Below are 12337 nucleotides of genomic sequence, written 5' to 3'. Positions count from 1 at the left end.
GCTAGCCATAGATACAATCAGGAAAAGAGACACTTTATGGCGTGTGTATGTATAGATAGGTCTAGTTTTAGTTACAGATACAGCGGTGTATATGTTACAGCCTGGATGTGTACAGTTTTGCCCAAATCAGTCTGTTCCCATAGACCTGGCTGGATTTCAGAGTGAACGTGTTGATCTCAGGTAGCCCCCGAGGGTGCTTCCCGCCTTGTTTCTATCCATTACCATGTCATTGCCAGTGTTTGGTAATATTAATTAGAATCTTCTTACTTATACGTGGAAGAATTTGTAATGGAGAAAGAAACGTTTGCTTTCCTGAGTGATTCACTTGAAGAACAAAGAGAAATAATACGTAACTACTGTAATCCAGTCAGAGGGATACTTTGAACGTACGCTGGAAGCTACTGCTGATGACGTCAAGAGTATAAACGTTCCTCCGGAATGCAGAGCGTTCACGTAGAGAAAGCGTACATGAGATGGTGTCATAGCGTGTACCAGTTGAACATAGTTATATCTGAGAGGGAGAAATAGTCATAAGAATTTACACCTGAATGAGGTGTGGGTGAAATAGACGAAGTCTAGAAGAGGAAAAAAAGTAGGGCTTGCCGCTTTTTAAAATAGCACTTCTTGTTGTGATTTTCTTTGAAACACTTCATGGGAGAGTATATGTGGTTCACCCTGACAGCGGAAACCTTTGGGGTGTTTGTTCCCCTAAACTGAAGGGAAGTAACAATAGGATGGAAGAGTTTGGAAGCCTCTAGGACCGAGGGGATAGTGGAACCACTGGAAGAAGGACTCCAGAGTGCGCAGTGAGACTGGGTGTTAAGTAAGGGCCTCTGAATCTGTCAGGAGAGGAAAATAAATGCAGGCAAATGCTCAGGCCATGGAGGGAGGCCCAACTCATCTAGCTGAATCCCACTGCAAGGCCCTCAGCCATTCGTAATCTGATTTGCCCCAGTCCTAAATGCAGCTCGGGACCGGCAGACTTTTTCTGCGAAGGGCCGAGGGCTAAACGTTTTCGGCTTCGGAGGCCGTACGGTGCCGTCACGCCTGCTTTCAGAAACAGGTGGCAGGCTGCATCGGCTCACAGCCCGAAGGTTCCAACCCCTGATCTACACTGGTTTTTCCTATTAAACGTTGCCTCTCGACAAAAAGCCTAGTCCTGATGGAGCATAGCACCAGAGAGGACCTTTCTGTTACATCCTGTAGTCTCTTAGCAATAAATCAGCCTGAGAATCTGAAGTTAACACATACACATTTACATTCCCCATCAGTCAGATAGCGTTCTCCCACCTTCCTGCAAATATTTGCCCTGTTGAAAGTTACAGCAAAGACCATGAAGTAAGACCGGTCTGAGATCATGTCTTCGTTGCTTACATCGGAGAACGGGTCCCACTGAGGTAGTTTACTCTTGTAATTGTCCTAAATTGGAAAGCAGATCCCTGCGTTGGGTGGAGCTTAATTTTGTGCCAGGGGAAGGATAACATGCAGACTGATGCAGTTTGAAACATTTCTCCTCCCACGTGTGTCCGTGTTTGCGTCTGTCCCTGTGTCATTGTGCGTGTACGTCTGCGTGTGGGTGGGTGTGTGTTGGTCCGGCCGTCGGGGGAGAGGTATCTGTAAAGTCAGTTCTCTTCTCTCCTGTAGGGCGGATACGCAGCCTACAGATATGCACAGCCGGCTACCGCGACCGCGGCCACAGCCGCTGCCGCCGCCGCCGCAGCTTACAGCGACGGGTAAGCGGGCGGGGAGCCCGGGGGGGGGGGGGGGCACCCAGGTGCCGCCCCGCCTTCCTCCTGTCACCATTTCCGGATCGCCACTCGGGCCACCCTGGGCTCCAGATGCCTGCAGACCCCCTTGGGCCCTGTGCTCCGCCCCCCCTCCCGCTTATTCCTGTCTCTCTTTGGCTTTGACCCCAGGCTCCCTGTCTCCCTCTTCCTCATCCCCACCTCCTTGCTTTTCCATTTGATGGAAGTCCTTCAGAAGTTTCCAGAGGTATTGCATTTGGGAGTAGAAGCGGACAGGTTTCCGTTCTGCCCGTTCCCTAATAACGTTGAGGACCGAGTTACTCGCTAGTCTTGATTAGCACAGTAAGCGCTCTCATTCTTTTAGATCATGGCCTTTTCTTGCTCTCCCTGATTGTCTTTCTTCTCTCCAGTTACGGCCGAGTATACACAGCCGACCCCTACCACGCCCTGGCTCCTGCCGCTAGCTATGGAGTTGGCGCTGTGGTGAGTATTATTATATGTACCGTATTTTTTTTTAACCACTTTACACCTTTTAACTTTTACCTGCAGTTTGCAGAAGCTCTAGAAGTGTAATAAATTCAGCCCTTCTTCCATTGCCAAAGTGTTGAAGCCACAGAAGACTAGCTGGAAATTCATATCACCTTCATCTGTGTGTTGTAGCGTGAGCCCCTTGACCTGGTTACCGGCAGCAGAAAGGCATGAATAGTGACAGTCTGCCCTGGGTGACGGCATCATTTGGGAGAGAAAGAAGGGAACAGGTTGATGCTTTATATTGGCTCAGATGTTGGATACATACACCTGTGGCTTGGTTTAACTGCTAGGTCTTAGCAGAGATGTCGGGGGAGAGACTCTCCAGCTTTCACAGTAAGCTTCCCAAAACCTGTGCATTAGTTTCAGATGCAGATATCAAAGGACGTCCCTGCCATTTCTGAGCCTTCTGGCAGAAAGCACTAGAAATCACCAAATGAATGCCTTACAAAGGTCTTTTCTATCCGTAACATTCATAGCAAAATACGATGTTTTCCTGGAAGCGTAGAAAAGATCCATAGACCTCAATTTGGAATAACCCTCCCCCCAACCAAACTCGAACCCTCACTGTGGTATTTTTGTGGTGGCCTGGATACCTCCAGGCCCAGTGATAGTGACTCACCGGCCGCAGCAGGGACACACCGTGTCACAGCAACATCTCCTAACGCTGTGTACCATCCAGAGTACAGCCAGGCAGCAGCCCGGGGGTCATGGACGACAGTGTGTGATGGGGAGGCAGAGTGATAAATGAAATTTAAGACCGGGAGGAATATGAGAGAGCCCATCATTTCTCACACTAAATTTCTAATGATAGATTTGTGGGAGGAAGTAACAGGGTCCTGAGGGGAATGTAGGTGCAGACAGACAAGATAAAGACAGTGATAGAAGTTGCTGAGATTTTATGTGCCAAAAAGATACAGATCCGACCCCGAAAGAATGACCCAAGGAGAGAGATGTTCCTAGGGAACTTTTAATGGAGATAGGTCATTAGATAAAAGAAAGGAATTAAAGCCCAGTTAAAATGAGAGAGAGAGAGGGAGGGAGGGAAGGAAGGAATGAGTTCAGATACGTCAAGAAGCACCTAGTTGGCACATTTTGTAGGTTATAGAGGAACTAGACTTTAATATTTAAAAGATTGACTGTGGTTTAAATCCAGCACCATCTCGAACGTGGTATGTGACAGTTAGTGGTCAGAGCACCTGAGCACCTGTTCCCTGCAGACAGGTAATGTGCAAGAAGGTGAAATCAGCTATGATGTCATCAAGGTAAACCGAAACTCGTGCTAAATTTTAAACATCAGATTATTTACTGACTTGGTTTTAAACTCTACTGAGTTTCCCTTCTTTGCTAATTCATGTAAACCATTAAGTACAGTTGTCGTCATACCCTCTTCTTGAGAATATCGGGGCAGCAGTGAGTGTCGTGGGTTCTGGTTTGAGCCCCTTAGAGGCAGAAGTTGGTTTCCCAATGTCACTGCACAAGGTCACATCGTACCAGTTGCTTTGAAGCTTCTAAAGAAACTGTTCTCCCAAATCCCTTTTCAGGACACTTTTCTTCGCCTTTAATGTTTCTCTCATCAACCTTTTAATTATTTTTATGTCTCTAATTACTGCAGGCGAGTTTATACCGAGGTGGCTACAGCCGATTTGCCCCCTACTGAAGTGACGTGAGACCCCGCAAATGGGACAGCCCCCCAGTTCATGAGGCCTGGCTATTGCAATATTTACTAGTAGAGGAACTCTATAGCAAGATGAAGAGGAAAAACAAACAAACAAAAAAAAAAAACACAAAAAAAGAGAGAATACTTTTTTATACCTCACTATGTTCTTTGAATATGTATTTTTCCTTTAAATTTCTGCCTTTAATTCTTTTGTTCCAAAGATTGTGCATTTTTTTCTTTTTTTTTCCTTTTTTTTTTTTTTAACTGTGGTAAAAAAAAAAAAAAATAATGCATTTCCATGTCTGTATGTCCGTGCTAGCTCATTCTGTCAATCACGGAAGAGGCAGTTCATGAGGAAGGAGAGACCTTAGGAGCTGATGAATGCATGTGATCAGAAATCAGCAGGCAGAGTTACCAAAGTGTATCCGGTGCTGAGTGGCTGGGGGACAAGCAGAAGTGGAGATCTTTCTGCGACAGGATATTCTTCTCGTCTTCTGAGTTTCTGGTCTTCGGCAGGCAATTCTGGTTGGCTGTGGCTGGAATCCACATGCTGATAGATGACAGGAATTTGTGCTTGCAAAGCGGGAGAATTAAAAGCCACTGTCCTCTCCTCTTCCCTCCTGTCTTCTCCATCCTTTTTACAATCATCTTACCTGCACAGCCTGAGACGGTTGGCATAGTTTTTGGAATTATAGTATTAATATTTCCAAACACGCTCTCAGACTGTGGATAATAAACACCTCATTAGGAAACCGATCTCAGAATGAACTCCGGAGTGTGAAAAAGATCATTCTTTTCTTTCTTGAGATCCTAGCATTCCTGCTGGGCCTCTTCTCCTTCCTCTGAACCACGGCTTGGCTCATCTGTCCTTTTACGAACTCCCTGCTCCCACGTCCTCAAGAGTCAGGAATTTAGGACCCAGGGACAGGAGAATAAATAGCCAGCGACCAGATTTCCCGGCTTGAGGGTTAGAAGTACAGAGTGTTGGGAGTCAGTAAAGACAGTAAGGAAAAGAAAAGGGATATCGGAGGGTGTCTGGCAGGGCTCTGATATCCCTGTCCTTTCTCTTACATCAGGAGGGCAGTACAAGGTGTAAAACGTATGAAAACCGTTAGCAAAAGATCAAGCATTGAGTGCCGGGTCCGCTGTCCCTGGCAGCTTGCGGTGACCGGGGCACGGAAGGGCAGGCAGGGGCGCTTTGTACTGGCTCCAAAGCCATAGGAATCCCCAGCTCCCGGGGCCTCTGCGAGCCACTTCTCTGTCCACAGTCTTGAGCTCTCGTGGCCCTTCCGCCCGGCTTCTCGTCATCCTCCAAAGACGCCAGCCGAGCACCCGCCCACTTGGCGTATATACCAACACTACAGGATATCAAATCCGAGCCCCTGAGGTTGCTCCCCTCCCATCCTGGAAGGAGAGTCTGACATGGCAAGGATCTTCTGTGTTGCCAGGAAGAGTCATGTGGTGGCCGCAGCAGTGGGTCACTGCCGCGGCCCTGCGGCTCTGATGTTACATGTATAAGCAAGGTAGGGGAGAGGCGTTTCTCTTCTAGCTGGTAATGGTAGAGGCCAGGGTCCTGCCGCATTTCCAAAATGAAGGCCTGAGAAAATAGAAAAGCACGTTCTGTTTGGCTCCCTGGTCTATTCACGTTGGTACTAGGGTGACCTCTCACCCAAGGGATAGCTGCTCAAGGGAGTAATTCAGAGACATGGAGCTTCCGGTTTGGTATGGGTTTATTTTCCGTTTGTGTTTTTGTTTTTGTTTTTGTTTTTTTACTCCTGCCTCCACACATGTTCTTGACTGATGACTATTCGTGTCCCTGAATTAAAATGACTGACACATGGCAGCATGAAGCATCCTTTGTAAGCAGAGTGATCTGTCCGGGAGGGACTGGCCTGTCGTGTAAAGCACAACTCTTCTCCCCCCTCGGAAGCCCCGCTCTCCTGATGACCGGGGGAGAGGCTGTCCCTGAAACGAAGGGAGACGTCAAGGAAGATAGAGGCCTCGATGCAATCTTAACTGATTCTGGGGAGGACTGCATGGAACAGGGGACACCAAACTGCCCGGGCCGTTGGCCACTTTGAACGGTTCTCCTCCCCAAGCCAAAGTTTGGTTCGTTGCCGTTAAGACAATTTTTGTTGTGTTGTATGTAAATATTTTAGTTAGAGGAAGGGCTCATGGGATGCGGGGGCTATCACAGTTCTAGAGAATGGGGGCAGGGAGGATTTTTTTTCCCCCCTTTGCTTTTGGCTTTTGTTTTGAGGGAGAGCTTTTACTGACTAAAGACACAGAGAAACCTCGGGTTGTGTTCAAACAGGGGCCATTGACAAAAATGGCAAACCACGGCTCGGTGGAGACCAGGCCAGATTTGACGTGGTTGTGGCTGTCGCAGGGGAATGAGCTTAATCATTTGCTCTTCTTTTGTCCGAGAGAGAGAGACCAGGACGGTGGGAAAGGGAGAGAAGGCAGCCCCCACCGCCCTTCGGAAAGAGGCGGAAGCTGGAGCTTGGGGTTCCTTGCGTGCATTTCAGTTCAGCGGGTTCTGGCTGAGGACTCCGCGGGCAGGCCCTGCGTGCCCTGCTGCGTCTCCAGGGATGGCTTTGAGCACGGCTTCCTCCAGCTCCCTTCTCTAAGGAAGGCCAAGCAGAGTTCGGCTTTCGCCAGAGGGCCTTTGCTTTTTAGCGTCAGCACTGAGACTCGGGGCTCCCGTGAGCACCCGAAGGAGACGGTGTCGGCCTCCCCCTCACCTCTTGAACTTTGAGACTCCGTACAGCCAGCCCCCTCGGAGGCAGGTTCCTCGGAGCACCGAGGCTTGTCTGCTCCCGGCTCTGGTTCCCGTCGCACCGAGCGACCGAGCCGGGAGGGAGTCTGGCGTCTGGGGGTTCGTGGGCGGATGCCGCTCGATGATCCAAAAACCTCACCGATGCTGAAGGCCAGCACGTGACCGATTTCCACAGCTTTCCCGTAGCTCCTGGCGTGGACTCCTGTGCTTAGCATCTTACTCCTAGAGAAGCTGGGCTCCTTTAAGGAGACCCCTAGCGAAAACCGTCCTCTCGGTCTCCCTTAGGTCTTTTCTGGAATCCCTTGTGGTGCGCGGCTCACCGGGTCAGACGTTGTGACTCAGCGTTGTTAAGGCGCTCGGGTTTGCCGGCCTTGCCGCCGCCCCCGGCCGCCCCCGGCCTCCCGCAGCCGTGAGGTGGGATGGAGCCGGTGTCACTTGTCCTCGAAAAAGAAGGGCACTGGGGCTCAACTCCTAGTTTAAGAGGGGAGCTAGTGGACGTTATTCAGTAGAAACCCGGGACAGCAGCTTTTCCTGAAAAGTAGAACCCCTCAGGGGCTGGGCCGCTCTGACTTCAGGTCATACTTTCCTAGCCGTGCAGCAGAGCAGTGGGTGAGTCAACACCCCCCGTTAGTTTCCCGATGGGAGGGAGGTGTAGACTCGGGATGGAAGCCACCTCGAGGACCTGCAGGAAGGCCTTGATCACCCCCCTTTCCTCGGGCAGGCGCGCGAGGCCACGCCAGGGTCCATCTGGAAGGCACGCCGGCCGGGAGCCCGGCGTCCAGCCCCCTCTGCTGCTTGCAGCCTCTAGGACAGTAACATTTGCAGAATTGCAGACTTTTTTCCCCCAGTTGATAGGAAGAAAGGGACTTTGGGGGGTGGGGGTTGGGGAAGGGGTAGTGGTGTTTCAAAAAGCATAAGTTACCTGTTTGCACTGTTATAAGATAGGAAAAAAAAATAGTGGGCAAGGTGAACATCAGACGTAAATTTGCGTGTTTTTATTTTGTCATGCTCTTGAAGATGTCTGACCATTTGTAGGTATACACCAGTGAAACTTGATTCTCTGTTGCATCAAACACTTTTTTTTTTTTTTTTTTTTTTGGCAATGTTACTGTCCACAAACCTCTTCTCCCCTCCCTTTCCCTGTTCCTGTGTACTTCTTCATACTTGCTTTACTGATCAACCAGGCAATAGCCATCCAAGAGCTAGAGCGTGAAGCAGGGCCCTCTCCAAGTAGGCTCCGGGTGTCCTAAGCCAGCACGTGCCCTCTGGTTTAGTGAGTGCAGTCGAGTCCCTGGCACCCGTCTTGAAAACAAGGCTTCCAGACCAGACTCCAGCAAGTTCTCGAATTCCTGAATCCGATGGACCAGGAGCGAGGAGCTGAGCGTGGAGGGGACCCCTCGGGTACCGAAGTTGGCTGTAGTAGCTGAGTTCTTCTCCACGTTACCGGAACTGTAGCCAGTTACAGTTTACTCAGGAAAACGGTAGATCAATTCAGCCATGGTAGTGCTGGTTGGCAGGGATTGGTAACTGAGGGAACTGCTCGTCAGCCAAAATGCAAACCTTGCCTTTAAGGAGACTGCCAGCGGGGGGCTGGGGGGGTGGGGAGGGCCTTTCCGTGTCCCTTCTGGCTGGTGGTCACACACGCCTGTGTGGGGAAGGCCCGGTCACACTGGCAAGCAAAAAGGGAACATCAATTCTCTCTCCTCTCCCCACCCCCTGCCCCAGTCACCGACACCAGATTCCCAGGGGGTGCACGCGGTTTTGAATTTTTTTTTTTTTAAGTGACTTTCGGTTTGGTTTTTCTGGGGACTGATAAGTGCTTTAAGCAATGTCTCTACCCCGTTGAGACTCCCAGCTTAGCCATTTTCTTGTATTTTTCTGTTCACAGTATTTGTGTGTGTGTGTGTGTGTGCTCGTTTTGGCTGTATCATATATCGAGTGATGAATTGATCCTCTTTTTTCCCTAAGGGATATGAACTGTTTTTGTTTTTGTTTTTTTTTCTTGTGTTCTAATTCTGCTTGTGAATAGCTGGAGCAAACCTGGGGCTGACACACGTAAGCTAGGGCTCAAGTGCTCAGAGAGCCAGCGCAGTTGACTCGTCCCTGACGGGCGACCGACCTGCGTCTCTGAGCCTTTCAGTCCAAATCTTTGCAAGGCTGAAAACGCCACAGACCCTCTCCTCTCCTCCCCACCCCCATGGCAGGGACTGGACCATCCCGACATGCAACACGCAGCCTCTCCGGCCCCCTCCCGTTGCCATGGCAAAACAGGTACCTTTGGGGCACGGGGGCATCACGTGGGATGCTTGTATAATTGACCACCTCGCCTTCTCTCCCCACCCCCTCACCCCCAGAGTCACTTCCTAGGACACCCGAGCTGCTTGCCCAGGGTCCTGTTTCCCTGCGAACTCCAGAGAAGCACCCCAGGGCTTTGTGACAGTCTCTGACTCCCTCCCCTTCTCGTTAAGAATCATATTGTATAGTAGCTTTCAGACCATACAGTATTCATTGGGTTACTCCTATTATTATCAAGTAGCTGGAATTGTGAAGGTCGGAGTAGTTAGATCTTTAGCTTTTATTCCTTATTTTTTTGTATTACTATCCATGTGTATAAATTATTGATCATGTTGCTGGCTTTTATAAACTCTAAGCAAAGGAGGAGCACTGCCTCTGCCTTTGCAAATGGTAATGAAGCACTGTTTTTAAATAAAAGAGAGAAACACCATTCTGGGGCCTGTGTGCGTTGATCCGGGGATCCCTGTTGCCTCCGGGAGGCTCAAAACCTACCCCTTGGATTTGACTTCTTCAGAGGGAGGAGAGAGGAGGCAGCGCGGCACCTTCTGGGCGGAGGGCGCTCTGGCTCTGGGTCTTGCGGGCTGGGGGGGTAGGTAGGTGAGGCCTGAGTCTGGGGGAGGGAGCTGGGGGGGGAGGGAGGGGGTGGGGGCCGTGGGGGCGGTGGGGAGTGCCTCGCCGAGGGTTCCTCTGGGCTGGGCAGAAGCTGCATTTTGTGCTTCTGCCTCTGACCTCCTTTCAGCCCTCGTGCTCTCCTGGACTTCTCGCTGCCCCCTCCCCTTCCGGCCACTTGACCTTCCTGCCTCACTGTCCCTGTCGTGGTGTCCCCTGGGCTCCTGTGCCCTCTCCTTCCTGTGGGGTCCTGCTGGCCCTTCTCTCCCCTGGCCAGACCTTCTCACCCGCCCCTCCTGTGCTGGTTTCCCCCCTCCCCCGGTCTCCAGAATTCTCCACGAGCCTCCAGTGCCCTTCGCTCGGCTCTCCGGTCACCTTGCTTCCTGTTGCGTGGAGGAGATGGAAGTGTCACCGTCTCCCTGAAAGAATGTGCTTTGCCACCAGACACCTACCCGAGTTCACACCCCTTCTTCCCCCCTCTCCTCTTCTACTGGAAACACATTTCTTCACCTTAGGAGCTGCCCCCACACTCGTGCCCCGCACCTCATCCTTCCGGGGACCTTTGTCGTGCCCCCCTGCGAGGTCAACCTTTCATTTCCTACTCGTTAGTCCCTCTGGCATTTAAACCTGCTTACACCTTTAACATACTTTTTAAGTAATTCTGCAAGATCCCAGGTCCTCTCCTACTGGAATCGATCTCTGCCCGCTGATGCCCCGTGATCCTTCCACCTGCACAGCCACCGTGGGGGGTGAAGGTCCCTCTGCTGCCACCGCGCTAGCTAGTGGGTCCCACTTCCTCTCCAGTGGTCCCCGTTTCCCTCCATTTGCCCAGCAGCGCCCACCACCGAAGTCTGTTCTCCGTTGGTAACCCGCTTGTTACCAACACGGCGCGCGTGCGTGGTCATGCGCTTCTGTCCAGAACACCACCTGCTCGGCTCCCCAGCCCGGTCCAAGCGCCTGGGCGTCAGGACGGCCAGCACCAGGCACGTGGAAACAATCTGTTGGGGGCGGGGGGGGGGGGGGGGGGAGGGCTGCATGAAGTGAGACACAGTTTCCAGCCTGCCTTCCCCTCTGGGGTCGCCCCGAGTGAGTAATCGGGTCCCACTTGAGAGCCATCCACGTTATCTTCTCGATCTTTCTCGCAGCCCCGAGGCAGGCACTTGGGCACCGGCCCTCCCGGGTCTCTGGGCGCCCCCTCCTTTGCTGAGTACACCACGTGGGCAGAGTCCTGACTGCTCTTCTCCCAGGCCATCGCTAGGGGTGTGTTCGCAGCCAAGTGCCCCCCCCAGGAATGAGCATCCGTCCGGGACAAAGAACAAGCTAAGCCAGACGGGGATCCTCCGCATAATCCGGCTGCAGTGTAGACCTTCGGCATCCATCCGGGCTCCTATCACCTCTCCCTCCACGCCCACGGGACCTGGGGACACCGAGGCTCCCGCAGTCCCCTGTGCCAGGAGCACCAAAGCCCTCTGTCTCTGCCCCAGTCTCGTGTTTCTGCCAGGATGCGGGAAACGGTAACGGGCCAACCTAGCCTCCAAGGAGGGAGAAGTCAAAGCCCAGACCTGATATGTTGTCACTCCCCTATTTAAGACGTGGAAGCTGCAGAGAGGTGACCTAACTTTTGCCCTAAGTCACCTAAGTAGGAAGCGGCAGCCCCAGGATCCAAGCTTAGCCAGTGCAGCCCGAGTCTGTGCGCTGTGACCTCTGAGCTCTGGTGTTTCCTGGCGCTTCCCTTGTGGGAGCTCCTGCAGGGGGCGCCTGGGTGGCCCAGTCGTTTGAGCCTCCGACTTGGACTCAGGTCGGTTCGTGAGTTCGAGGCCCGCATCAGGTTCGCTGCTGTCAGCCCGTCAGCACAGAGCCCGCTTCGGATCCTCTGTCTTCCTCTCTCTGCCCCTCCCCCGCTTGCGCTGTCCCCAGTAACGAATATGTAAAAAAGAAACTAAGGGACTCCTGCAGAAATCCAAGAGCCAGCCAGCTGTACCCTGCCCCTGGCTGTCCCTGTGCCTTCTGTAGGGTCCTCTTCCTCCACCCAGCCTGCAAGTCCCCGTGTCCCTGGGCCCCTCCCCTCCCGAGAACTTTGCCGTCAGGTTCCGCTCTCCGCAGGTGACAGACCACCCCCCCCCGAAGTCCGGGACCCCCTCCCCCAAAACTCCACACCCCGGAGATCGTCTCGCCACCCCCAAACCTTGCGTTCCCTCGGTCGGTGAGCTGAACAAACGTTGGCAATCACCGTGTTGAAACCCAAAGGAGAAAGGAAAGGACGAGTGAAAACTCCTGCTCAGAGGAGGGTGTCCCCCACGTTTGCCTCGGGCCCCTGCACCTTCTCGGTCTGTTTTCACTGCCGCGCTGTCCCTCTCGCTGAGCCAGGTGCCCGATTGTAGCACCCTCCCCGGCCCCAGCCTGCTCTGCGCCCAGCACCACTGCCCATGCCCGGATCCGCCTGCTGCCTCTCCCGCTTGCTCTGCCCAGGGCAGGAGCGGGGCCCCGGCACCTTCCACCTCCCCCCACCACGCTGCCTGGCCTCCTGCCCCTCCGCCGAGCTCGTTCCGTCCATCTAACCTCCTCTGCTCGGAAACACAGCCCCGGCTCTCATCCTTCTCCCCAGTTAAATCCTGCCCCTCGGTGACCGGCCAGTCGCCGCGAGCCCCCTCCACCTATACGACTTCCTATTTGACCTCCTTCGGAGCCCTTAGCCATCCCGAAAGCATCTCAGGTCAGCTG

The 12337-nt window shown here is 52.7% G+C and overlaps 1 protein-coding gene across 36 annotated transcripts in view; it reads left to right on the top strand.

Annotated features, from left to right (window-relative positions):
• The window catches only part of RBFOX2 (RNA binding fox-1 homolog 2), a 291584-nt gene extending 282147 nt beyond the window's left edge, over positions 1-9437 (top strand). For 35 of the 36 annotated variants that reach the window (XM_043563638.1, XM_043563639.1, XM_043563637.1 and 32 more), the window contains 3 exons: positions 1645-1733; positions 2156-2228; positions 3889-9437. In XM_043563638.1, coding sequence (XP_043419573.1) covers positions 1645-1733; positions 2156-2228; positions 3889-3943 — 217 coding nt within the window. In that variant the 3' untranslated portion in view covers positions 3944-9437. Of the gene's footprint in view, positions 1-1644; positions 1734-2155; positions 2229-3888 lie in introns of those variants that run through there. The other variant, XR_006294639.1, reaches the window with a different exon arrangement.
• Positions 9438-12337: the final 2900 nt, after the last annotated feature.

The sequence above is a fragment of the Prionailurus bengalensis genome, chromosome B4, assembly GCF_016509475.1.
Source record: "Prionailurus bengalensis isolate Pbe53 chromosome B4, Fcat_Pben_1.1_paternal_pri, whole genome shotgun sequence".
Taxonomy (NCBI): domain Eukaryota; kingdom Metazoa; phylum Chordata; class Mammalia; order Carnivora; family Felidae; genus Prionailurus; species Prionailurus bengalensis.
This window is presented reverse-complemented; position numbering and strand designations above follow the sequence as displayed.